Source organism: Stegostoma tigrinum, chromosome 12 (assembly GCF_030684315.1).
Source record: "Stegostoma tigrinum isolate sSteTig4 chromosome 12, sSteTig4.hap1, whole genome shotgun sequence".
Taxonomy (NCBI): Eukaryota; Metazoa; Chordata; class Chondrichthyes; order Orectolobiformes; family Stegostomatidae; genus Stegostoma; species Stegostoma tigrinum.
Window position 1 is genome coordinate 79,654,431 of NC_081365.1, and position 27,893 is coordinate 79,682,323.

At 43.2% G+C, this 27,893-nt stretch overlaps 1 protein-coding gene across 2 annotated transcripts in view; it reads right to left on the minus strand.

The window, feature by feature from the left end:
* Positions 1-27,893, minus strand: part of vwa8 (von Willebrand factor A domain containing 8) — a 354,489-nt gene that overhangs the window by 184,518 nt on the left and 142,078 nt on the right. For both annotated transcript variants that reach the window (XM_059650499.1, XM_059650498.1), the window contains 6 exons: positions 27,141-27,309; positions 16,561-16,638; positions 13,755-13,870; positions 12,907-13,013; positions 12,690-12,796; positions 7,077-7,148 (listed from right to left, as the gene is read on the minus strand). In XM_059650499.1, coding sequence (XP_059506482.1) covers positions 7,077-7,148; positions 12,690-12,796; positions 12,907-13,013; positions 13,755-13,870; positions 16,561-16,638; positions 27,141-27,309 — 649 coding nt within the window. The remainder of the gene's footprint in view (positions 1-7,076; positions 7,149-12,689; positions 12,797-12,906; positions 13,014-13,754; positions 13,871-16,560; positions 16,639-27,140; positions 27,310-27,893) is intronic.

The window sequence follows — 27,893 nt, forward strand, 5'->3', positions numbered from 1 at the left end:
AGACCTGAATATATATTTACAAGTGATGAAGTTAGAGGACTACGGAGATTGAGCTGGAGAGTGGGACTAGCTGGGTAATTCTTTCGGGAACCAGTAGAGATATGTAGCCTCCTTCTCGCAAAATTCTACGATGCTATTCAAGGTGACAGATTGAGCCAGGAAGGAAAATTTCTGTTTATTTAAACAACTATTAATAGATAAAGTTGGGGAGTAGATGGGATTTTATTTTGCCATGTGATTTGAAAGCTATCAAACTGTGCTGTGTTTAGATAACTAAGCATTTTTCTATTGCCCTTGTGTAATAAAATTATTTTATCATTTAAACTTAATCCATAGCCTTGTTAGTTTATGTTTCAGTTCATGTCGAATTGAGAAAAAAAACCTATCAGGCCAGATTTTTTTCTGGGACACATCGGTCACAAATCTCATGAAAATGTCGTAAGAGACTTCAATTTTCACTTTAAACAATCTGGACTAGAAATTCCCTCAAGAGCCATTTCATCATGCTCTGCATCAACAACTACTTATGTTCTGGTCAATCACTCTCTTTTCTCCTCAAATTACAATTCTCTCATTTTTTTGGATACTGTTCTCCAACACTTACAGACACACTCCAGGTTTTCAAAAACACCTTGCCACCCCAAGTTACTACAATCCCTGCATGTCAGGCAAAGTGAGGTTTGAATGAATATCTTATGTTAAGAGCTAATATCATCAATGGCTTGGATTTACAATGTCTGTACTAACCAATACTGCATAAACTAAATTATAAACTAAATATGTCAATATTCCCTGCCTGTTCATGTGTCTAACTGCCACTTAACCATATTGAATCTCCTTTTACTGACTCCTTTGCCAATGTCTTCCAGTAACTACCACCTTCTGTGTAAAAAAAAATTTCCACGCAGATATCCTCTAAATTTTCTCTAACTCATCTTAAAGCCATGCCTCCAGTTATTTGACATTTCCACTCTGGAAAACAGACCTCAACTATCTACCCTATCCTTGCCTCTCATAATTTTAGATACTTGTATCAGCTTGTCCCTGAGCCTCTGACACGCTATATAAAACAATCCAAGCTTGTCCAACTTCTCCTTACAGTTAATCTGCTCCCATCCAGGCAACATCCTGGGAAACCCCTTTTGCATATAATCAGAAACTATTCAAAAAATTCTGATTTTGATTTTGTTTTGGGTTTCCGGCATCTGTAGTTCATTAGTTTTTTGTTTAGTGTTAACATAGAACATAGAACAGTACAGCACAGAACAGGCCCTTCAGCCCACAATGTTGTGCCGACCATTGATCCTCATGTATGCACCCTCAAATTTCTGTGACCATATGCATGTCCAGCAGTCTCTTAAATGACCCCAATGACCTTGCTTCCACAACTGCTGCTGGCAACGCATTCCATGCTCTCACAACTCTCTGTGTAAAGAACCCACCTCTGACATCCCCTCTATACTTTCCTCCAACCAGCTTAAAACTATGACCCCTCGTGCTAGCCATTTCTGCCCTGGGAAATAGTCTCTGGCTATCAACTCTATCTATGCCTCTCATTATCTTGTATACCTCAATTAGGTCCCCTCTCCTCCTCCTTTTCTCCAATGAAAAGAGTCTGAGCTCAGTCAACCTCTCTTCATAGGATAAGCCCTCCAGTCCAGGCAACATCCTGGTAAACCTCCTCTGAACCCTCTCCAAAGCATCCACATCTTTCCTATAATAGGGCGCCCAGAACTGGACGCAGTATTCCAAGTGCGGTCTAACCAAAGTTTTATAGAGCTGCAACAAGATCTCACGACTCAAACTCAATCCCCCTGTTAATGAAAGCCAAAACACCATATGCTTTCTTAACAACCCTGTCTTATGCATCTTAACTAAACTTTCCATACAGCTTGTTATTCTGGATTGTCTGCCTTCAATCCCAATAGTTTGCTCAGTACTTTTTCCTCTAGTAATGATGATTAATCTAAGTTTCTCCCTTTCTATAACTTCTCCATTACCTGTTAGCATTAGGATGGCACTTGTGACATCCATTGGGAAGACTGAAGTAAAGTATTAATTTTGTGATGCCGGCATTTCTGTGTTCTCTACTATTAACTCCTCTGTCTCACCCTCCAAGGGAACACAATTCACTTTGGCCCTTTTATATTCTTATAGAAGCTTTTACCTATCTGTTTTTTATATTTTGCACTAGTATTCTTCAATAAATTTGCTTTTGGTCTGTTTATAACTTTTTTCAGTAAGTTGATCTTTACAAGTTGCCCAATCTTCCAGCCTGCTGATTGCCTTTGCAATATGGCATGCCATAACTTTTACCTTCATATTATCTTTTTTTCCAAGATGTCGGCAGGTCTGCCTGCCAGTTCTGTCTCTCTCTTTCTCTGTCTTTCCTTCCTTGTTTCTCCATTCTCTCTCTCTCTTTGTAGTAGTTCAAACCTGCCCCCGACTGCTTGTAATTCCTTACCTAAGGAGTCGGGAAGGAACCAGGCCACGACTGGGAATCACATGGTGGGAACTGAACATGTGGGCTTCGTCCAGCAGCGATGGCAGATCGAGTGTGGGTCGGAGCAACAGCAACGGATCAAGAGTGATGTGGTGAGAGCAGACCGGTGAGACAGTGCCAGCAACATTGGGCCAGTCAGACAGCTCACAGCAGGACACCAGCAGAGACATGGCGAGGGCTGGAAAGCCCTGAGTGTGAATGTGGTAGTGGAGAGGAAGTTGGACTCTCTTAAGTTAGCTTTTTTTTTCTTCTCTTATGTGAATGGCGCCGTGTATGCACAGCAAAGGTGCACAGTGTTCACTGTATTTTTTACATTTTTTTAACATTAAATCTTTACATTTTACATCTCAAATTGCTTAAGAGAAGGAAAACTCTGATATTAAACCTCAACTGTCTTGCGGCCATACCCAATCACGGGAAAGGCTTCTGGAGTAAACCCCGAGGATAAGTCCGGGGCCAGAGTCCCTAAGGCAGTCCGATGTTATATCCAACCTCGTTCTGAGAACTCCTGCGATGACGCCAGTGGCAAGTTGTATGGGCCCCTGCCCTTCCTTTGGACAACATTGGTGGCGTGGAGAAGGGAGGCGTGCTGCATGGGCAACTGCTGATCTCTCATAAACCCTGCCCAGGCCTGCGCCCTGGAGAGGACACTCCAGCGTCACCTCACCGCAGCGGCAAAACACGGAAAGCAGCAGTCTACCGGTTATAAGCCGCACTCGATTGGCATAGAGCAAGGTGCCAGGAGTTGCTTTTGAAGGAGGGAGAGGCCATCGCGCCTCACTGGACAGCTACCGCCTGCCTCAACCTGGGCAGCCCCCAGCCAATTAGGTGCTGTCCTGCCACAGTCCACCTGTTCCACTGGGTGCTTGGGGCTTAGGGATACAAGTATCCTGAATTGCGGACTGTAAACACTGCACCAAGCAATACAACAAGGAAACAAGGAAAGAAGCCACCATTCAGTCTTGGATGCTGGAACGTATGGGCCATGACAACTGATCTATCAGACGACCTTCGAGAGATCAGTGACACCCGCAAGACAGCAGTGATTAACAACAAACTGCTACGACTCCAAGTGGACATTGCAGCATTCCAAGAGACAAGGGCCCCAGAATCGGGGACCTTACGTGAGAGAGACTATATCTTCTTCTGGCAGGGGAAAGGCATAGACGAGACCAGAGAGCATGGTGTCGGCTTTGCTGTGAAGAACTGGCTGTTGAAGATAGTGGGACCCAGCAAGGATGGATCGGGCGGATCCTCTCACTTTGACTGCACACCTCTGATGGACCTGTCAAACTTTTCAGCGCTTATGCCCCAACCCTCTATTCCACACAAGATGCAAAGGATGAGTTTTACGAGCAGCTTTCAAGGAAAATACAGGCGATCCCAAATCAGGAACAGTTGCTGCTACTTGGCGATTTCAATGCCAGAGCGGGTGCCGACCACGACTCCTGGCCAGGCTGACTGGGACGGTATGGAATCAGCAACATGAATGACAATGGACAACGACTGCTCATGCTTTGCATGCCATGAACTAAGTGTCACCAACACCTACTTCCAGGCCAAAGCTCAGCACAAAGTCTCATGTCGACTTCCCCGCTCCAAACACCGGCACCAGTTAGACCTGATCCTCACAAGACACAGCCACCTGAAAAACGTGCTCAAGACTCGGTCCTTTCAGAGTTCCGACTGTGACACAGATCACTCCCTGGTTTGCTGAAAACGTCAGACTCCAACCAAAGAAGATGCCAAGCCTGCAGACAAGCAGCGTACCAATGCTACTATGACCCAACATTCAGACAAAGCGGCAGTATTCATAAGTCACTGGAGGACGCCCTCCTTGCAGATCCACCAGAAGGAGCTGCTCGGCAGAGATGGGACTCTCTAAGGGACACTATCCACAGCACTGCATTAAAGACCTTCAGGAAGAAGCGGAGCAAGACACAGGACTGGTTCGAAGCAAACGTGAAGGAGCTCAATGCGACCGCTGAGGCGAAGCGTGCTGCACTGTTGAAACACAAACACCAACCTACCCAGGTAACACTGCAAGCGCTGAGGACAGCAAGAAACAACGCACAAAAGTCAGCCAGACGCTGTGCAAATGACTACTGGCTACAACTATGCGAAAGCATCCAGTTATCATTTGACACAGGCAACATACGTGGAATGTATGAGGGGATCAAGAAAGCCATCGGTCCAATCCAGAGCAAGACAGCTCCACTAAAATCCAGGACAGGCGAGATCATCAAAGACAAAAGCAAGCAGATGGAGAGATGGGTGGAGCATTACTCCGAACTCTACTCCAAAGAAAACAACATCTCGGACAACGTGTTAGACACCCTGGAATGCATACCGGTCATGGAGGAGCTGGATGCATTGCCGACTGCTGACGAGCTGAGCAGAGCCATCGACAGCTTACCCACTGGGAAGGGACCAGGGTTGGATGGCATTCCATCTGAGGTCATCAAGTGTGCAAAGGGAGTTCTGCTTAGCCACCAGCTGGAACTACTGTGCCAGTGCTGGGAAGAGGGAACAGTGCCACAAGACGAGAGAATGCAACATTGTCACCCTCTATAAGAACAAAGGGGACAGAAGCGACTGTAACAACTATAGAGGAATCTCGCTGCTGAGCATCGTTGGGAAGGTCTTCGCCAGCGTGGTCCTGAACAGACTACAGAAAATCGCCAAAAGGGTATACCCCGAATCTCAGTGCGGTTTCAGGTCAGAACGCTCCACAATCGACATGATCTTCTCCCTCTGATAGCTACAAGAGAAATGCCGAGAGCAAAGACAATCACTCTGCTTCACTTTCATTGACCTCACAGAGTCATTTGACCTTGTGAGCAGAGAAGGCTTGTTCAAAATCCTCGCCAGGATTGGCTGTCCTCCGAGACTCCTTAGAATAGTCCAATTGTTTCACGCGGATATGAAATTCAATTTGACGGCTCTTCTTCGGAGGCTTTCAACATTCCCTGCTGTGTTAAGCAGGGCTGTGTTCTTGCCCCCACCCTATTCGGCATCTTCTTCGCAGTCAGGCTGAAACACGTGGTTGTAACATCAACTGATGTTGTCTACCTCCACACCAGATCGGACGGAAGGCTGTTCAGTCTGTCCCGGCTAAGGGCCAAATCCAAGGTTCATGAAGCACTCATGAGAGACATGCTGTTTGCAGACCACGCAGCATTGGCAGCACACTCTCAAGAGCAACTGCAGCGCCTCATGGACAACCTCTCATGAGCCTGGCAGGGATTCAGCATGACCATTAGCCTGAAGAAGACCAACGTGCTGGGTCAAGGCATTGAGCACCCCCCTGTCATCACCATCAACAACTACGAGTTGGAGGTAGTCCACAAATTCACATACCTCGGCTCCACCATCACAGACAGCCTCTCCGTGGGCTCCAAGATCAACGGGTGGATCGGACGAGCTGCCTCCACATTCGCCAGGCTGACCGAGAGAGTCTGGGAGAACAAAAAGCTGACTGCGAACACCAAGATTGCAGTCTACAGGGCGTGTGTCCTCAGCACACTGCTTTACAGCAGCGAGACCTGGAGCTTCTACTCCAGACAAGAGTGGCATCTCAACGCTTTCCACCTTCGCAGTCTGAGACGCATTCTGGACTGAATCACAGACACCGACGTCCTCACCCGTGCCCAGGTACCCAGCCTCTTCACCCTACTCCAACAATGCCGCCTCTGTTGGTTGGGTCACATACATTGTGTACCGGACGGGAGGATCCCGAAAAATATGCTGTACGGGGAATTGGCCATCAGCAAGAGAGCACGAGGACGACATCATCTTCATTTCAAAGGCGTCTGCAAAAGGGGCATGAAGTCAATGGACATGGATGTCGAGAGATGGGAAGACGTCACAAACAATTGTCTATGCTGGAGACGGGAACTACACAGAGGGCTGGAGCGAGGAGAGAAGAAAATGAGGCTTGCCACTGAGGAAAAGTCGCTGCAACCGAGACTGTCACTCCTCTGTGGGCCTGCACAGCCACAACAGACGCTGCGCTATCACCAACAGCTGAATCACAACTCCTCAGGCGCAGATCCATGGTCTCGCGAGACTGACGGATGCCACACACACACATCTTTAACTTTCATAATTCGGCATGGATGTTTCTACCACCCCCCTCATAAAGTCTTTCTTCCTTTACAGAATATATTTTAGTTAGGAGTAAATGAGTATCTTCTTAAACATCAGCCATTGCTCATCAACCATCCTACACTTTAGTCTTCTCACCCAGTCCACTCAGGCCAAATCTGGCCTCCTACCATAAATTACCTTTGTTTAACTCCAGAATGCTGATATGGGGCACAAGTTTCTCACTCTTCAGTAAAAGTTCAAGTACTACCTTTGAAAAATACTTAATTGGCTGCAAAGCACTTTAAGAAGTCCTGAAGTTGGAAAATACTCGATTTGAGTGCAAGTTCTTTCTTTCTTGACTTCAAATTTCTAATCTGACTAGATTGATTCTCAGCAACAGAGTTTGAGAGCTGGTCTCAATGAGGCTGAGAGGTGCAGGAGCATGCAATCAACTACAAAATGACTCTTTCAATGAAGTGCTCACCTGATTTCCAACCAACAGAAGATGTTCACCAAGCAGAAAGTCCTTGAGCATATCCTCCATTACCTCCATGTGCTAAAGGGAGAACAGACATCTAAAATGAATATTTCATTGAGCAACAAGAGAAGCTACAACTAACAGAAGAAAGAGGCCTGTGACTGGCTCATTTCAGTTAAGCTAATATGGACAAGGCACTATTAACTGTACTAAGAGTTATTCTTCTAAGGCAGCTGGAGGGACTTAATTATATAGATCCACCATGTTTTGATCGGGAAGAGGAACAGACTCAAGTGGCTGAAAGGTTTATTTCTGTTCCTATGTTCCTCAGGAATATTTTGATGCTTCAACAGGAGTATGTACAATCAGGGTCAGGCATCTCACTCCAAGGTTGAATCTAAAATATATATTTTTGATCAACCTGCTTAGGTATGTTATGATACACCTCTGGAGCAGATGGGCCTTGAATCTAAGTCTTCTGGTTCAGCGGTAGGGACACTAGCCTTGTGCCACAAGACTCCTCTTTTAAATTTTACCGTCTGTCATGATGGGAGATAAATCAATAAGAAATATGCAACTTCTTTGGCTAACTACAGTTTAACTGCTTTTACCATAGTGCATTTGCAAAATGGCAGGTATGCAAGTGATAAGATCAAAACGAGCACAGTGAGTTTTTCAAGACTTTGACTTAATAATGGTAGGAATTTTTTTTGTTTCAAAATGTTTTGATCTTTTTCATGCTCTCTGGAGAGGACGAATTCAGCCTAAGAATGTTTGTCAAGGTTTATGTTTCTCAACCACATGGTGACCTAATGAAACCAGCCATATTCCTTACAGCTGGATTATTACAAAATGGACAGACTAAGTGTAAAAGGAACGCTCACACTTGCTACTGCAAAGTGTGGGTCAGCCCAGTCTCAAGTAAAACACAGATTTTTATCTGCAAGGGAATCGAGGGATATGTGAGGACAGAAATGAAAGTGGAGTTAAAGGCCACAATCAGAACAACCGTGATCTTACTGAATAGGAGATGAAGATTCAAGCACCACATGGCCAGTTTAGCTTCTCCTTCTTGTGATCTGAGAACATAGAACATTACAGCACAGTACAGGCCCTTTGGCCCTCAATGTTGTGCTAACCTGTCATACCAATCTGAAGCCCATCTAACCTACACTATTCCATGTACGTCCATATGCTCATCCAATGACGACTTAAATGTACTTAAAGTTGGCGAATCTACTACTGCTGCAGGCAAAGCATTCCATTCTCTTACTACTCACTGAGTAAAGAAACCACCTCTGACATCTGTCCTATATCTTTCACCCCTCAATTTAAAGCTATGCCCCCTCATGCTGGCCGTCACCATCCTAGTAAAAAGACTCTCCCTATCCACCCTATCTAACTCTCTGATTATTTTATATGTCTCAATTAAGTCACCTCTCAACCTTCTTCTCTCTAATGAAAACAACCTCAAGTCCCTCAGCCTTTCCTCGTAAGACCTTCCCTCCATACCAGGCAACATCCTAGTCAATCTCCTCTGCACCCTTTCCAAAGCTTCCACATCCTTCTTATAACGCGGTGACCAGAACTGCACACAATACTCCAAGTGCGGCTGCACCAGAGTTTTGTACAGCTGCAGCATAACCTCTTGGTTCCGGAACTCGATCCCTCTATTAATAAAAGCTAAAACACTGTATGCCTTCTTAACAGCCCTGTCAACCTGGGTGGCAACTTTCAAGGATCTGTGTACATGGACACCGAGATCTCTCTGCTCATCTACACTACCAAGAATCTTACCATTTGCCTTCCGGTTACTCCTACCAAAGTGCATCACCTCACACTTGTCCGCATTAAACTCCATTTGCCACCTCTCAGCCCAGCTCTGCAGCTTATCTATGTTTCTCTGCAACCCATAGCATCCTTCGTCACAACTCCACTGACCTTAGTGTCATCTGCAAATTTACTAACCCATCCTTCTACGCCCTCATCCAGAACATTTATAAAAATGACAAACAGCAATGGACCCAACACCGACCCTTGCGGTACACCACTAGTAACTGGTCTCCAGGATGAACATTTCCCATCAACCACCACCCTCTGCCTTCTTTCAGCAAGCCAATTTCCAATCCAAACTGCTATATCTCCCACAATTCCATTCCTCTGCATTTTGCACAATAGCCTACTGTGGGGATCCTTATCGAACGCCTTGCTGAAATCCATATACACCACATCAACCGGTTTACTCTCATCTACCTGTTTGGTCACCTTCTCAAAGAACTCAGTAAGGTTTGTGAGGCACTACCTTCCCTTCACAAAACCGTGCTGACTATCCCTAATCAATTTATTATTTTCTAGATGATTATAAATTCTATCCCTTATAACCTTTTCCAACACTTGACCATCAACTGAGGTAAGGCTCACTGGTCTATAAACAACTGAGCTATGGCTCACTGGTCTATAAACAACTGAGGTAAGGCTCACTGGTCTATAAACAACTGAGGCAAGGCTCACTGGTCTAATGATATCTAATCTGATTCCGCTGCTAGTGAAGATACAGCACTTTGGCTCTGGGGCCACACATGCTGATCCAAAGTAGACAAGTGGTATGTATTCTTCTTGTAGAGTAACTAACACTTGAATTAAATGCTGCAACGAGGCAAGTATGAGATTGCTCTTGATGGACATATCAAGATCACCATTCTCATTTATAAGTATTGGTGATCTTGTGAAATGGAAAATATATGATCTCTAACACGAAAAAGCTTGGAAATTATTTTACTTGAGAGAAATGTGAAGTTGTTAGTAATTTAAAGAGCCATTCAGGGTATTGGAACACATGTTTATTGCAATTGGCATGTGATCAAATGAACAGAGAGGTCAGCTGGAACGATTGCCAGGGAATCTGGGTTATCTCTAATAAGGCTAAATTACTCCCAGCATTCTGACTTGTTTATTAGCATCCGGCCAATTAGTTTTCTTCACAAAATCTGTTCAGTGAATAAAGAATATAGGTCAGAAAAAACAGATCAAGCAAATCAAACTTCAACTATCTGAATCCTGATTGTTTCAAGGCTAGCTCGACGGAAGACGAGTCGTAATCCCTTGTGAAGTTTAATGAGATTTGATGGTTGTTCATGGAAATATTGTCTTGAGAGAATTACTGAGAAATCCATGAGATCTGTCTGATTACATTAGTTATTTGATGTGTGTTGTGGGAGTTTGATCGGACTCTACTAGCTAAGTTTACCACATATTAATCCCGGGTGCAGGGAATACATTCTATAAAAATGTTGAAGATTTTATTAATGTTCTAACTCTGTAAACTTCACAGTTGTTAGTTCAAACCCGTGGAATATCCTTGAATGTTTATTCTTTTACTAATTCCCTGAATATCACAGTTCATTAATCTAAAAATAAAAGTTACTGAGGCCTAGCCAGATTTATAACAATAAGTTGGTGTAATGGTCCAGGATTGTAGCGTAACAGTGACCTTCAGGGTTCAGTACACTCAGATCCAAGGGTACTACATTTAATTGTATCAATATGTCTGTTGAATTCAATTCCAAACAGGGGAGAGGCATATTGCAAGGTTTTCAACAGATTGTACATGTCAGTTCACAAGTCACAGAAAAGCAGTTCAATGGCGACAGGCAGTTGCGGCTACAAGTGGACAGGTAATCCAGAGACTCAGGACTACTGTCAGGGCAAGGATTCAAATAACAGAAAATGGTAGAATCTGAATTCAAATTAAGTCTAGAATTGAAACTCTAATGATGATCATGAAACCAATATCATTTGTTGTAACAACCCATCAGGTTTACTACATTCCTGCAGAGATGGAATTCTGCTGTCCCTACCTGGTTTGGCCTACATGTGACTCCTGACCACAGCAGTGTGGTAGACTCTTAACTGCACTTTGAAATGGCCAAGCAAGGCAGTCAGTTGCACTGGACCACAAACAAGTCTAAAAATAGTAATGAAACCAGATTGACCACCTGGCAATCAAACAAGGCATTGGAAATGACAAAATCAAAAAGACTCCTGTTGACCGTGCAAAATCTTCCTGATGAACATCTGGGGGCTAGAACCAAAATTCAGAGAGCTGTCTCATAGACGAGTCAAGCAATAGTCCAATACAGCCATGCTCAAAAGTTGTACCTTAGACACAATGTCTCAGACGACACCAACACCATCCTTGGCTCTGTCCTGTCCACCAGGAGGACAGACTGAGCAGGGGCACAGACGTACAGTGTTGGCCTGCGAATCTTAAAAATTGACACTGGATCCCATGAAGTCTCATGGCAGCAGTCAAACATGGGCAAGGAAACCTCAGTTACTGGTTGAGCCCAAAAGGACATAGCTGCTGGTGATGGAGAAGCGATGAGAGGGAAAAACATATTGGACCTCACTGTCACCAAATCTTCCTGTTGGAGATGTATCTGTCAATAACAGTATCAATATGTCAGACCACTCACCTTATGGAGACAAAGCCTCCACTATTATGAAGTACCCTCAATTGTGGTGTGGCATTATCCAGTGCTGAATGGGATAGACTTCAAACGGATCTGCCACTCAGATCCCAGCATCCATGAGGTACTGTTGGCCATCAGGAGAATCATCCTCCAATGCAATCTGCAACCTTGTGGTCTGGTGTATCCCCACTCTGATATTAACCATCAAGCCAGGCGATAAACCTTGGTTCAATGAAAGGTGCAGGAGGGCATGCCAGGAGCAGAAACAGGCATGCCTAAAAATGAAATGTTGATCTGGTGAAGCTACCAAACGGGACTTCTTGAATGCAAAACGGTATTGGCAGCAAGAGACAGATAGAGCTAGTCACAACCAATGGAACAGGTCTAATCCCAGCAGTCCTGCTATGTTCAGTTGCTAGTGGTGGTGGACAAATAAACAACTTACTGAAGAAGGAGGCTCCACCAATTTCCCCATCGTCAATGATGGGGTGCCCAGCACATCATCGCAAAAGATAAGGCCCAAAGTAGAAACATCTTCCTGCTCTTAGTCTTACACCTTAATTTTATTCTGGACCCATTAAAGAAAAGTCTGCTTTGTCTAATTCTGATCCAGCTAGTGAATAGCTCAATATAACCACTCTTGGCTCAGAAGCTGAAGGTCGTGAGTCTGGTCACGAGCCAGGTTCTTTTGACAGCACCTTCCGAACCTGTGACTTTTACATACAGAAAGACAAGGGCAACTGATAAAAGGAATACCAACACCTGCCGGTTCCCTTCAAACAGCATACCATCCTGTTACTTCGCTGTCAAACAGTCAAAATCCTGAAACTCTCTTCCTAACAGTACTGTGGGTGTACCTATACCACATGGACCACAATAAACTAAGGTTTAACCTGCACTGGCCACATCCCATGAGTGATTAATAAAAAGTCCCATTTCAGAGATTTCAAATCATCCCAAGAAATACTTATCCCACCATCTGGCTGAAAATAGATAATTTTAATGGTTGTTTGGGTATGCCATGTTTCACATATTACAGCAGAGGCTATCTTCGCCAGAAAGCACTTTGGAATATGAAAGCAGCCAGATTAATGCAAACTCTGTTTACCCCTTCACAAATGACAACTGTATATTCAGTTTGCTCTACCTGAGTGTTTTCATAAAAGAGGACATCTGGTACTTTCATCTTTTCATCTGGATTGTATAATGGAATAGAAACCTTCCCAATTGTAAGAATCCCAGACTTGATTTCACCTGCAGTTGTAGACAATTCACAGATTTAATACCAGAAGACTGTACAAATACTGAAGTTTCATCACAATTCAACATGGACACAAAACAAAAAGGAGTGGATGTGAACTTACATCTGATGTCTGCCTTTGGCTGCTGCTCCAGGTCATCAGATGATGTTTCAATCTCCGAATCCTTCAGATTTTTCTGCAAAGCTGATCGGGCAAGATTTGGCAAAAACCTGGATGAAACCCAATTGCCAGTTAATATTTCTCTTACCCTGAGACATACTGTGTTAGTCATACTGTAGTTGATACGAAATCAATTATCTTTCTTTTAACAATTTTATCTTGTACGTTGGAACTGTAATGAACAAGTGGTTGCGAGGTCAGTAGACAGACATACGAATGAATTTGATTCACATGAGAAATTTAACGAAGCTCATATTAAGAATTCCACCCAGTGACAAGAGACTGTGTGCGCAAATGACAGACATTAAAGATGATGTTGCACATAAGACTCTCTCCAAATGGATGAGGAGGCAACAACTTCATAACAACTGCATGTTTGCAAACTTGATCCAAATTTCTACACAAAAAACAGGCATATGAGCTCCGAAAACAATAATTCCGCCCACTACCACTTAAATGAACTTGAAAATGCGCAATATTAAGAAGAGCCTGACCTTTAATCTTCAAAGTAGTTGAACACTGAGTAACAGTGATGTGGAGGTGCAAGTGTTGGACTGGGTAGACAAAGTCAGAAATCACATGACACCAGGTTATAGTCCGACAGGTTTATTTGAAATCACAAGCTTTTGGATCGCAGCCCCTTTGTCGGGTGAAGTGAGAGAAAAGCACACAGCTGATGAAGGAGCTTCGGTCTGAAAGCTTGTGATTTCAAACAAACCTGTTGGACTATAACCTGGTGTAGTGTAACATCTAATTAAGTTACAGGCACAGGGAACAAACTGCCAAGCTACCTGGAAAGACAGGCTTTATTTACAGCATGGTACAGACTTTCTTCTGGATAGTGTGAGAAGCGGTTGCAGATTCGGAGTAACTGTCGTGTGGAAAGAGATGAAGCCAGAGACTGCACCTGAATGGGCAAAGAAAACAACAATCAACTATTAGCAACCGTTTCCCTTTCCAAAGTGTTCAAGATTGAATTTAAAATGAAGCAGGCTGCAAAGAATACGAACTGAAGAACAAGTCTGCTCTAAGATAGTTGAGCCAAACACAGATTGTATGTAAATAGTGAAGTGGCATTCAATTTGCACAGAGCACGTTCCCAAATAGCAATATTATACTGATCAGCTAAAATGCTTTCAGTGATGTTCATCAAGTGATAAATATTGACCAGTACAGTGGACATAACTACGCAACTCCTCCTGGAAATAGTAATGAGATCTTTAAAATCCAACTGAGAGGGTACCGTATGTCAGCAAACATCTTTGGAAAGGCAGCACCTCTCTGACAGTGCAGTCTTCCCTCACTGCAAGGAAGTTTCGTCTTAGATTTTTGTGTCAACTCTCTGGAGTGGGACTCAAACATTTTGCCGAGAGTGAACAACTGACTTGATAATTAATGGTCTTCGTAAATGCTAGTCCTTTCTTTATCCCTGTCCAGAAACACAGTATCAAACTTACCTCATTTTTTGAGGTGGTGAACCTCTTCTTCAGCTCCTGGTCTTTTAATTTCATTGTTTTCTAGAGGAATTTGGTCAATCTGTTATCTACTTGCATTAGCAAGACGAAGAATTCCTTCACACAAAGGATACTTCAGAAAATGTTGTATCATTGATGAACAATGAAACCCCAAACATAAACATCATAACCATAAACATAAACAGCAACGTCTGGACCTTTCACAAATATGTGAAAAGAAGGATGAATAAAGATTAGCAAGTCCATTCAAGCCAACTATATTACCAAACTATGTTATCACCAGGAGATACAAAACAACAGTTGTCACGAGTTCAAGCAGAGCTCTGGGAAAGGCTTCCAACTCAGAGGCAAACAACAGAAATGGCAATAAGCCCTTCACAATAAACAAGAGGTTATCTCCATGACCAGAAATTTTTTCAAACGTTTTAAACTTGTCAAGATCTCTTCCAGGAGGACTTTACACTGATCAGAAGACTCAACGAAAGAAAACAACAACTTGCATTTACAGGGTGCATTTTAATACAATAAATGCCACATAGTACTTCACAGGAGTGCTCCATAAGACTATAATAAATAGGAACAGAATTGGGCCATTCAGTGCCTCAAACCTGCTCCACAATTCAATAATCATGGACGACATTCCTCAGCCACACTCCTACCTTTTTCCTGTAACTCTTGATTCCCCTACTGATCAAGAATCTATCTCAGTCTTAAATATACACAAGGACACTGCCCCGACAGTTCTCTGTGGGGAGGAACTCCAATGACTCTCAAACCTCATAGGTGAAATTCCTCATTTCAGTCTTAAATTGGTGCCCCTTTATCCTGAGATTATGATTTGATTAGATTAGGTTAGAGTAGATTCCCTACAGTGTGGAAACAGGCCCTTCGGCCCAACAAGTACACACCGCCGCTTGAAGCATCCCACCCAGACCCACCCCACCCTGAACACTATGGGCAATTTAGCATGACCGATCCACCTAGCCTACTCTTTGGATTGTGGGAGGAAACCGCAGCACCCGGAGAAAACCCACGCAGACACGGGGAGAATCTGCAAACTCCACACACACAGTCGCCTGACGGTGGAATCAAACCCGGGTCCCTGGCGCTGTGAGGCTGCAGTGCTAACCACTGTGCCACCGTGCTGCTCTCTAGTCCTAGACTCCCCCATAAGGAAAAAATGATCACAATTTCATTAAATATACAAGTTACATTTGAAGCTGGTAACAATGGCGGTGATCCCAAACTATCAAATTCAAACAAAGCTAATTATAGTCAGTCCTGTACAAGAACAGCAGACATTAGCGATTCTCCCAATCAATTTGCAAAGGAATCCATCACCCCAATGGTAGAAACTCCTCTCAACAGCAATAATAGCACAATATCACAATACCAAAATTTAACAACTTTTACAATGGGGTTCATTACTGCTTTTGTTCACTTAAATCTCTGTCCCAGAAAGGAATTCACAGTGCATTTGTTTGGTTTAATTGCTATCTTTCTTAGATTTCTTATTCTATCCCTATAGGAAATAATTTTAATCAAAAAAATGTATTTGCATGGTTGTGATCTAATGTGGCTATGACCAACCTGCAGTACGTTACACATCAAATTATTCCATAATCCAATGCACAATTTAAATTGTTTTGTTTTTAAATCATTGTGAAATTACTCAATACAAGGATTGGCTCTCCGCTTCAGTAGTGGATATTTAAGTGCAGGGGAAAAAAAATGACTTTGACAGAGGTGCAAAAGGGGCTTCATTTGAGCAGAGATGCAAGGAAGCCAATCACAGTCATCCACATCTGCCAGTACCTGGCTACTTGCTCCAGTTACTTTCCCTCCCTCTGCCAACTCATAGCTCCTATTTGTTACCTTTCACTCTGTCACGGCTGAGATTGGGATTTTACCACATTAGACATGTGGCTGAGAACCCAAAATCATTCAAGGCCAGTTTGGACGCAAGATCACAACCTGAAAACTTGAAAACAATTCTTTTCTCCCTCCTTAGATGCTGTCTGACCTTCTGAATGCACGTGGCATTTTTGTTTTTATATCCGAACCAGGCATTCTTCTTAGAGCTTGTTCTACTTGTAAAATTTTGTGCCCAAGTTGAACTTACTGTAGGGTCGCTGGCCTGCCGAAGCTTGTGTGTAAATTGCAACAATTGTGCAACAGCCTCTCCTGGGACGTGTGGAATCTGCAAGAACAAGACAATACAACACATGCCAACAATTTTCCAAACAGTTAAAAAGAACTGGGATTTATACAGTGCCTTTCACAAACTCAAAACATCTTAAAAAAAACTTTTTAACACAGTGGATAGCTTCCTAAGTGTTGTCACTGTTGCACTATAGGAAGTGAGGATGTTGCAGACAGAAAGACACGTATTGTTACTTCCTTCCCTTTCACTTGTTAACATCCCTTAGAAATCTCAGGTCTGATCAGCCCCTTATTAAAAACCAAGAAATAACAGCAGTACAAGATCATTGAACATTTCAATATGTTCATGGCTACTGTAGTCTTGAACTCGACTTTCCTGTCCCTTCCACGTAAGAAACGTCTCCTCACCTCAGTCCTAAATGGTTGCCCCTGAAACACAGACTATATCACATATTCTAGATTCCTCAGTACAGCACAAGAACAGCAACAAACCACTCTGGATTGACAGCAAATTGCTGCACACGCATGTGTGAGAACACAGCCAGTCCCAAGATAATGTCAATGCTGTTGAAGTACAGGGTATAGAACATGGAACATAGAACAATACAGCGCAGAACAGGCCCTTCGGCCCTCGATGTTGCGCCGACCTGTGAACTAATCTAAGCCCCTCCCCCTATACTATCCCATCATTATCCATATACCTGCGCTGCAGTGCTTAGTTACAACTGACTAAGACAAATTCATTGCAGCAGTGCTTTTATTCTGCCCTTAATTTAATACAGATTTAAGTTTTAACTCTTCTATTGGAAACAAAGACAAGAGGGAGAGCACAGAATAGAGACTATTGGGCCTGCATGCGAAGAGATAAGGAGTGCTACGTTAGAGTTTGCACAGTCTCAAAGAAGAGAGAAGAGCTAGCCAGATGCTTTGTTCCAGGTGGCCGTGACGCCCCTTCGATTTGGTCTATGGTCAGTGACAAGAGATTGTGATTGCCAATCAGGCAGGTATGGGGAATCTAATACCTACTGATATATCAGTTCTCAGTATCAAGTCATTGTTATCTGTGTGGATGAGGACCAGGAGTGCAGAATGGATGAGCAGGCTGACCAAGGCACCGTGACGCAGGATGCCATCTAAGTGGGGGACACTGAAAAGCAATGTAGTAAGTGGACGGTATAGTTAGGGGGAGAGACACACTTCCCTTTAGCTGCAACTGGGTGCCCTGTAGGTTATGTTACTGGCCCAGTGCCAGGGTTAAGGAAATATGCTGTGGCTGGAGAAAAACTTGGAGCGGACAAGGACGGGAGGATCCAGTTCTCAAGCCTCCTGTCGGAACCAACAACAGAGGTAAAATTAAGAATAATGTTCCATGAGAGAGTTTGAAGAGTTAGAATCCAAATTAAAATACAGAAGAAGTCAAACACCAATTGGCACAGGTTCAAACGGATAGTGTAAAGAGTGATGGGGGAAGAAGGTCGTTCAAACAATGGGGCACTAGCACCAGCTATTAGGAAAGAGAGAGCAGCTCTGTTGAGATGGTCTTCACTTAATCCAGGGATGGGACCGATGTCCTGGTGAACCATATAACTCATGCTGAGAATAGGGCCTTAAAATAACAGAGGTGAGGGCAGTAGAGTTGCAGCACAAAACAGTACAGGACAAGCACAGAATTTATTGGCCACACAGTTTGTGGTGAACATGACCATATTTAAAACTAATCCCATCCTTCTGCAATGGTTTGCATCCCTCTACTCTCTGCCTGTTCATGCATCTGTCCAAATGCCTCTTAAACTCTGCCAACATTCTGCTCCTGCCACCTCCCATAGCAGTGTGATCCAGGTACCTATTACCCTCCATGTACAAAATATTCTTCACACATCTTGAAATATCCTCCAACTCACTTTAAACCTATGCCCCTAGTATTTAAGATAATGGGAACTGCAGATGCTGGAGAATCCAAGATAATAAAATGTGAGGCTGGATGAACACTGCAGGCCCAGCAGCATCTCAGGAGCACAAAGCTGACGTTTCGGGCCTAGACCCTTCATCCTAGTATTTGATATTTCCACCGTGGGAGAGAGACTCTGACTACTCACCCTAACCATGCTGCTCATAATTTTATGTACTTCTTTCAGTTCACCCCTTAGTCTCCGACAGTCTAGTTAAAAAGATCCAAAGTTCCAAGTTTGCCCAACCTCTCCTTATAGCTAATACACTCTAATCCAGGTATTTTCCGTTAAACCCTCTCCAAAGCCTCCAGATTATTCGTACAGTATTATTATTGGAACTGTGCTTAGTACTCCAAATGTGGCCGAACTAATGTCTTATACAGTTGCAACATTACTTGGCAACCTTTATACTCAACGCCCTGATTGATTAAGCCATATGCGTCCATTACTACCTTATTCACTTGCATTGTCAGTTTTAGGGATCAATGGACTTACACTGCAAAATCCCTCGATATATCAATGTTCCTAAAGGTCCGGCCATTGACAGTCCTCTTGCATTTGACGTCCCAAATTCAACTCAAGCTTGTCTGGACTAAACTCCCTCTGGCATATCTCCACTCATCTTTACAGCTGATCTGTATCCTGCTGTATACTTTTATTTCCTTCCTCTCTATCTACAACTCCACCAATTTTCCTGTGGCCTGCAAACCAACTAATCGGGTAATTGATACTTTAATCCAAATCATTTTACATGTTACAAATAACAGCGGTCCCAGCACTGATCCTCCGGTCTGAAAAACACTCCTCTGCAACTACTCTCTGTCTTCCAATGGCCAGTCATTTTTGTATCTAATTTGCCAACTCGCTATGGTTCTATGAGATTCAATCTTTTGGATAAGGAATCCTGTCAAATGCTTTGGTAAAGTCCAGCTAGGCAGCATCCATTGCCTTACCCTCATCAATCACCTTTGTCACTTCTTCAAAAAAACTCAACAAGTTTATGAGGCAAGACCTTTCCTGAATAAAGCCATGCTGACAATTCCTAATAAGTCTATTCTTCTCCAAATGTATGTCAATCTTGTCTCCAAGAACCTTCTCCAATAATTTCCCTAGCAATGATGAATGGCTCACCACCCTATAATTTCCCAGAATATCTCGACTGCTCTTCTTGAGTAAAGGAACAACATCTATTCTCCAGATTTCTGGGGTCCTGACTACAGTCAAACAAGATACAAAGATCACTTTCAGGGCCCAGCAATCTCCTCCCTTGGCCCCTCAGTATCCTATAAGAGATCCCCATCAAGCCTGGGGATTGATCTATCTTAAATGTTTTTCAAGACCCAACACCTCCTCCTCCTTAATATCAACAGGTTGCAAAGTATTAACAAACCCTCCCTAAATTTACCAGCGGCCTTGTCTTTCTCTTTGGGAGATACTAATGTGAAATATTCATTAAGACATTGCCCACTTCATCTGGCTCCACACATATCGTCCCTCCTTTGTCCTTGAGTGAACCTACCCTTTCCCTAGGTAACATCTTGCTCCTAATAAACATATAAATGCCTTGGGACTCTCCCTAATTCAACTGGCCGAGGACTTTTCATGGCCCCTTCTAGTCCATCTAATTTCTTTCTTACATTCTTTTTTGCTTCCTCTATTCTCCTCAAGAGCCTTGTCTGATTTCTATTTTCTAAACCTTACATATACTTCCTTTTTCTTTTGAACTAAACTGACATTTTTTGTCATCAAAGGTTCCCAAATCTTGCCATTCTTATTTTTCATGCTATTGGAAACATGTTGGAGCTGAGCTTTGGTCAACTGCCTTTTAAAAGACCACCGCAGTCAGCTGTGGATTTACCTTCAAACAGTTGTCCTAATCAAATTTTTCTGGTTCCTGTCTAATGCTGTCGGAATTACCCTTTCACCTGAGAACCACTCTTAACCTTTTCAGTAACTATCTTAAAACTTCTGGAACGAATGAGATTTAGAAATTCAAAGAGAAAAAGTGAGGTGACCGGAAAAGCAGTGATGATTGTAAAAATAATCTAAACGGGACAAGGAGTTCAACCTAATTATGCACCAGTAATTAAGGTTAATGCGGGAAGCAGTCAATAAAATCCACAAGTGAAGTCACTACCTGAATGCACAAAGCATCTGTAATCAGAGAGATGTGTTGGTGTATAACTAGAGATAAATGTTTTCAATCTATATGCAGCATTAAATAGTCGTGGTCAAAGGATGATCAAAGGATTAAAATGGGCAAAATTTTTCTAAAACCTCCAACAGTAGTTCCACTGTTGGATTGAGTGCTAAACAAGAAATTGTCAGAGAGTGTGACAAAGGCAATGTAAAAACTAGGCAAGATTTAAACCTTCATGCAGACTGGTCCTAGCAAATTTCCAAGGGCCAGCTAGGAGATGCATATGCTGAATGTTTTTGTGACAATTTCCTGGAACAATGTATGATCAAACCCTTGAAGGATAAAGCTAAATCAAAAGCAAATACTTCAGGAAGGGTGACTAACTCAAAATGTAATTCTAGTTACTTTCCAAAGATCCTGCCAGACCTGGTGAGCTTTTCCAGCAATTGGTTTTTGTTTCTCATTTACAGCATCCGCAGTTCTTTCAGTTCTCAAAATACTTCAGGTTCCGTGTATCTAGAACGTAACTGTGCAATAATCATTGCTGCTTTCTTCATGTTTAACATGTCATTTAATCTCTTCTGCCCACCCCCTCCTCCTTTTCAATATCGCGTTTCTACTCTCCATCATTTTGCAACAGTCAAATATGACTCGACATGTAACTTACTTTTCTCTCCACAGATGCAGCTCATACTTCCAGCATATATAGAGATAGTAAGAACTGCAGAGGATGGAGTCAGAGATAACACAGTGTGGAACTGGAGGAGCATAGCTGGCCAGGTAGCGTCAGAGGAACAGCAAAGTTGACGTTTCAGATCAGAATCCTTCTTCAGAAATGAGGAAGGGGCAAGGTAGCTTGGAAATAAATATCGAAAGGAGGGGTGGGGCTGGGGAAGGTAGGTGGGATGGTGATAGGTGAGTGCAGGTAGGGAGTGGTATGGGTTGGTCAATGAAGTGGGACAGGCGGATAGGCAGGAGAGAAGACGAACAGGCTATATCAGGTCAAGGTGGCGGGGATCAGAGGGAGGGTTGGACATGGGATAAGGCCAGGGGTTGCGGAGATTTTAAAACTGATGAAATCCACGTTTAGGCCATCGGGCTATAGTCTCCCAAGGCAGAATGAGGTGCTGCTCCTCCAGTATGCAAATAGCCTCATTTTGACACTGGAGGAGGCAGAGGATGGACACGTCACCCAGGGAGTGCGAAAGGGGAGTTGAAACGGTTTGTAACCGGAAGGTGTTGTCATTTGTCACATACAGAATGCAAATACTCTACAAAATTGCCTCCGAGTTTATGCTTGGTCTCACCAATGTAGGGGAGGCCACATTGGGAGCAGTGGATGCAGGAGACCAAGTTGACAGACATGCAAGTGACAATGAGTCTACTGTGGAAGGTCTGTTTTATGCCTTCAATGTAGGGGCTGGTGTAGCACTTCCTGCAGTTGCAGGGAAAGGTGCTGGGGGTGGTGGGTTGTTGGGTTGTGTGCAATGAACGAGGGAGTCGCAGAGCGACCAGTCCCTACAAAAGGCAGATAGGGGTGGGGAGGGACATATCTCTTTGGTTGTGGGGTTGGATTGTAGGTGGGGAAAGTGGTAGAGTGTTGGATACGGAGGTTGGTGGGGTGATATACAGAACATTACAGCACAGTACAGGCCCTTCAGCCCTCGATGTTGTGCCGACCTGTCATACCGATCTGAAGCCCATCTAACCTATACTATTCCATGGACGTCCACATGCTTGTCCAATGATGACTTAAACGTACTTAAAGTTGGCAAATCTACTACTGTTGCAGGCAAAGCGTTCCATTCCCTTACTACTCACTGAGTAAAGAAACTACCTCTGACATCTGTCCTATATCTTTCACCCCTCAATTTTAAAGTAAAGGCCCCTCATGCTCGCCGTCACCATCCGAGGAAAAAGGCTCTCCCTATCCACCCTATCTAACCCTCTGATTATTTTATATCTCTCAATTAAGTCACATCTCAACCTTCTTCTCTCTAACGAAAACAGCCTCAAGTCCCTCAGCCTTTCCTCGTAAGACCTTCCTTCCATACCAGGCAACATCCTAGTCAATCTCCTCTGCACCCTTTCCAAAGCTTCCATATCCTCTTTATAATGCGGTGACCAGAACTGTACACAATACTCCAAGTGCAGCCGCACCAGTGTTTTGTACAGCTGCAGCATAACCTCTTGGTTCCAGAACTCAATCCCTCTATTAATAAGAGCTAAAACACTGTATGCCTTCTTAACAGCCCTGTCAATCTGGGTGGCAACTTTCAAGGATCTGTGTACATGGACACAGAGATGTCTCTGCTCATCTACTCTACCAAGAATCTTACCATTAGCCCAGTACTTTGCATTCCGGTTACTCCTACCAAAGTGCATCACCTCACACTTGTCCGCATTAAACTCCATTTGCCACCTCTCAGCCCAGCTCTGCAGCTTATCCATGTCCTTCTGTAACCTACAGCATCCTTCGTCACTATCCACAACTCCATCGACCTTAGTGTCGTCTGAAAATTTGCTAACCCATCCTTCTATGCCCTCATCCAGGTCATTTATAAAAATGACAAACAGCAGTGGACCCAACACCGAACCTTACGGTACACCACTAGTAACTGGTCTCCAGAATGAACATTTCCCATCAACTACCACCCTCTGTCTTCTTTCAGCAAGCCAATTTCCGATCCAAACTGCTATATCTCCCACGATCCAATTCCTCCGCATTTTGTACAATAGCCTACTGTGGGGAACCTTATCGAATGCCTTGCTGAAATCCATATACACCACATCAACCGGTTTACTCTCATCTACCTGTCTGGTCACCTTCTCAAAGAACTCAATAAGGTTTGTGAGGCACGGCCTACCCTTCACAAAACCGTGCTGACTATCACCAATCAATTTATTCTTTTCTAGATGATTATAAATTCTATCCCTTATAACCTTTTCCAACACTTTACCAACAACTGAGCAAAGACTCACTGGTCTATCATTACCAGGGTTATCTCTACTCCCCTTCTTGAACAGGGGAACCACATTTGTAATCCTCCAGTCATCTGGCACTATTCCTGTAGACAACGGCGAGTTAAAGATCAATGCCAAAGGCTCGGTAATCTCCTCCCTGGCTTCCCAGAGGATCCTAGGATAAATTCCATCCGGTCCAGGTCATTTATCTATCTTCACACTCTGTAGGATGTCTAATACCTCCTTCTTATGAACCTCAATCCCACCTAGTCTAGTAGCCTGTATCTCAGTATTCTCCTCAACAACATTGTCATTTTCTAGAGTGAATACTGTCAAAAAATATTCATTTAGTGCTTCCCCTATCTCCTCTGACTCCACACACAACTTCCCACTACTATCCTTGATTGGCCATAATCTTACTTTCGTCATTCTTTTATTCTTTAAATACCTAAAGAAAGCCTTAGGGTTTACCCTGATTCAATCCACCAACAACTTCTCATGTCTCCTCCTGGCTCTTCTGAGCTCTCTCTTTAGGACTTCCAAGATGTTTTGTTTTTATTCTGGGGACAAACAATTTAAGATCTAGTATTATGCAATGAAGCAAGATTAATTAGTAATCTCATAGCAAAAAGAGATCATGTTGGAACAGTATAAAATATTGGTTGGACCGTATCTAGAATATAACTCTATAATCCACATGAAAGGAGGGATGTGATAGTATTGGAAAGGGTGCAGGGGAAATTTATCAAGATGTTGTCTGGTTTGGACAATTTCAATTATGAAGAAAGATTGGACAGACTGGAGTTGATTTCCTTACAGCAGAGGAGATTGAGAGGGTACATGATTGAGATGTATAAAATTATGAGGGGCAAAGAGTAATGTGTATACGTTTGCTGATGATACAAAGTTCAGTGAAAAGGTTAAGCTGTGGGGAGGCCACAAAGAGACTGGAAATATGTACAGACTGTGTGTGTTACATCAGATGGAATATAATATGGGGAAATAGGAGATCATTCACTTTGAACATAAGAATGGAAATGCAGAATATTTTTCAAAGGTATGAAACTATTAAATGCTGATGTTGAGACAGATTTGAGCGTGCTTATAGAATGAACACCAAGTTAGTATTTAGGTACGACTAGCAATTAGACAGACAAAATGCATTCTGAACTTTTAGATTAGATTAGATTCCCTACAGTGTGGGAACAGGCCCTTCCGCCCAATAAGTCCACACCGCCCTTTGAAGCATCCCACCCAGACCCATCCCCCTGTAACCCACACACCCCTGAACACTACGGGCAATTTAGCATGGCCAATCCACCTAGCCTGCGCATCTTTCGACTGTGGGAGGAAGCCGGAGCACCCAGAGGAACCCCACGCAAACACAGGGAGAATATGCAAACTCCACACAGTCATCCAAGGCTGGAATCGAACCTGGGTCCCTGGTGCTGTGAGGCTGCAGTGCTAACCACTGAGCCATCGTGCCGGCCCATTGGTAAGGGACTGGAAATAAAGAAGTCTTGCTCTGAATAGCTTTGGTAAGATCACATCTGGAATACTGAATGCAGCTTTGGACTCCATAAGGAAGAATAAGCTCTCATTGGAAGCAGAACAGCAATGGTTCAGTTGATTTATTCCTGGAAAGGAAAAGTCATCCATTGATGTCAGGCTGAGCAAATTAGGAAGGAGCTTGACAAGACCGTTACCTCAGAAGTAGTTTCTCCTTGGCTGGAGATTTTAGAACATGGGGCACTGTCTCTGGAAGTGGTCGATCACTTAGGATTGAGCTGAGGAGAAATTTCCCCACTCAAAAACTTGATATTGCTTGGAATTCTCTGCCCCAAAGTTTGTGAATTATCCATTGTTGAATAGTTTTAATGCTGGGAGAAACAGATTTCTGATGTCTAAAGGCATCAAGGAATATGGGGAGCAGACAGGAAAGTGAAGTTCAGCCATGATCCGCTAGGATTACATTAAACATTGAAGCAGTCTCAATGGGCTAACTGGTCTACTCCTGCTCCTCTTTCTTCTGTGCTTACACGCTGCATCTATACTCAATTATTTGCCACAGAGCCTTGTCTAGGGTTGAAACACACCTGCGAACAAAACAGATGTTCTATCATGTTTCAGTGTAATGTTGAGAGGCTATTCCATTCATGATGAACAAACAACTCAAATCACACTTTCTAAGGTTGGATTTACACGGAATGTTTGCAGAATTTATGCTTCTGTTCATCAATTGTTAAAATGGCAAACAAGCTAAATCAAAGCTGAAATGATAGTTGGCATTTTGCTGTTCAATGTTGACCAAAAAATCCAACATCCACAAAAATAAACTCACATCCCATGAGCAACAGCTGGCAGTGAAAACACTTGTCATAACTTATCGGTGAAACTTTGTGCTGACTACAAAAAGAAGCAAAGTGAGTCAGGCTCCTACTAGGAATATCACTCCATTTTGTAATCTGGATGACAGGAGGGTCTCAATGAATGTAAATAGGATGGAGACTGATGACAGGAAGGTCTCCATGAAAGTAAATAGGATGCAACTTAATGCAACTTAACATCATAAAGCCCGATTGTTTCAACCCCAGTCTCAGCTACTGCTGTGCACCAACCTCAGTCCTTCATAATTTTCTGTACAACGTAGATGGTTGACAGTAACAAAAAAACTGTAGGAACAGTAAACGCATCCAACACATACTGCTTATAATACCTTAATCAATGAGTAAAAGTAACAATGATGCAGGAAGAAGGATTTTATGAATGTGATTTTTTTTTCATGAAACGTGCAAGTCACTGGCACGGCCAGCATCCACAGTTCATTTTTAATTGCCCTTAAGAATGAGCGATTAGAATCCATCACGCACACACTGGTGGGAGGGAGGGAGGTTCAGGAATTTTCAGTAATTATCTGGCACTTGCATGTCAAACAAGTCATTTATCGTAGTTATCTCAAGCCTGGACACTAAAGCAGCAGATAGGGTTGCTGATTTCCAATTGATTTTTCCTAGCCACTAATATTTGGGCAGTTCAGCAGGACTCATTTCACATTGTTCTACTTTTCGTCTGTGGAACGTGAGAATCTCCAGTTAGAACAGCATTTGTGCCCATCCCTAATTGGTCTTGAACTGAAAGACTCAACCGGCCACTTCAAAGGGCAGCTAATGGTTAACAACATTGCTGTGTCTGGAGTCAGATATGAGCTAGATGAGGTAACAACGATGCGCTTCCTTTGCTAAAGGAGTTTAGTGAACCAGGGTTTGTTTTTAAATACAATAAACAATTACCAAGATTAGCTCCAAATTTATTTCAATTTAAATTCTAACGGTTGCCATGACGGAATTTGAATCATTGTTGCCAGACTATTAGCATGAATTACTCAGCTACCACACCATAGCCTTCCCCTTAATGAGGCTACTTCAAAACATCTCATAAAAACACAAATGTACAGAAAGTGCCATGCTGAAGCTAAGAAATGCTTACCATTTTTGTAAGGACTTCAGCCTCTTCTTTCATTGAAAGTGGTCTTACATTGTGAAACAGGAACATGGTTAGCAGCTCAGATCCCAGCCATTGTTGAGTGCCACTGCCTACAACAGGAGGCTCAGCCAAGGCTAAGATCCTAAAGGATGGATGGATGGGATAAATCAACCTGGAATCACAGAAGGAACAATCAGTGAAGTAACATCAGAAGCAGTCAAAGTAGGAGAAAAAAGTGCGAGAAATTTTGGCCACACCGCTAGACTTTAAACAATATTGTGAAATCACGACTTAACTTAGAACTGGATGTGAGTTTATTCGCTGAGCTGGAAGGTTAGTTTTCAGACGTTTCGTCACCATTCTAGGTACCATCATCAGTGAGCCTCCGAAGAAGCACTGGTGTTATGTCCCGCTTTCTATTTATCTGTTTAGGTTTCCTTGGGTTGCTGATGTCATTTCCTGTTCTTTTTCTCAGAGGATGGTAGATTGGCTCCAAATCAATGTTTTTGTTGATGGAGTTCCCGTTGAATGCCATGTTTCTAGGAATTCTCGTGCGTGTCTCTGTTTGGCTTGTCCTAGGATGGATGTGTTGTCCCAATCAAAGTGGTGTCCTTCCTCATCTGTATGTAAGGATACTAGTGATAGTGGGTCATGTCTTTTTGTGGCTAGTTGATGTTCATGTATCCTGGTGGCTAGCTTTCTACCCATGGGTACCCTATGAACACAGTCCACCGAGTTCTCAGCAACAAACCCAAA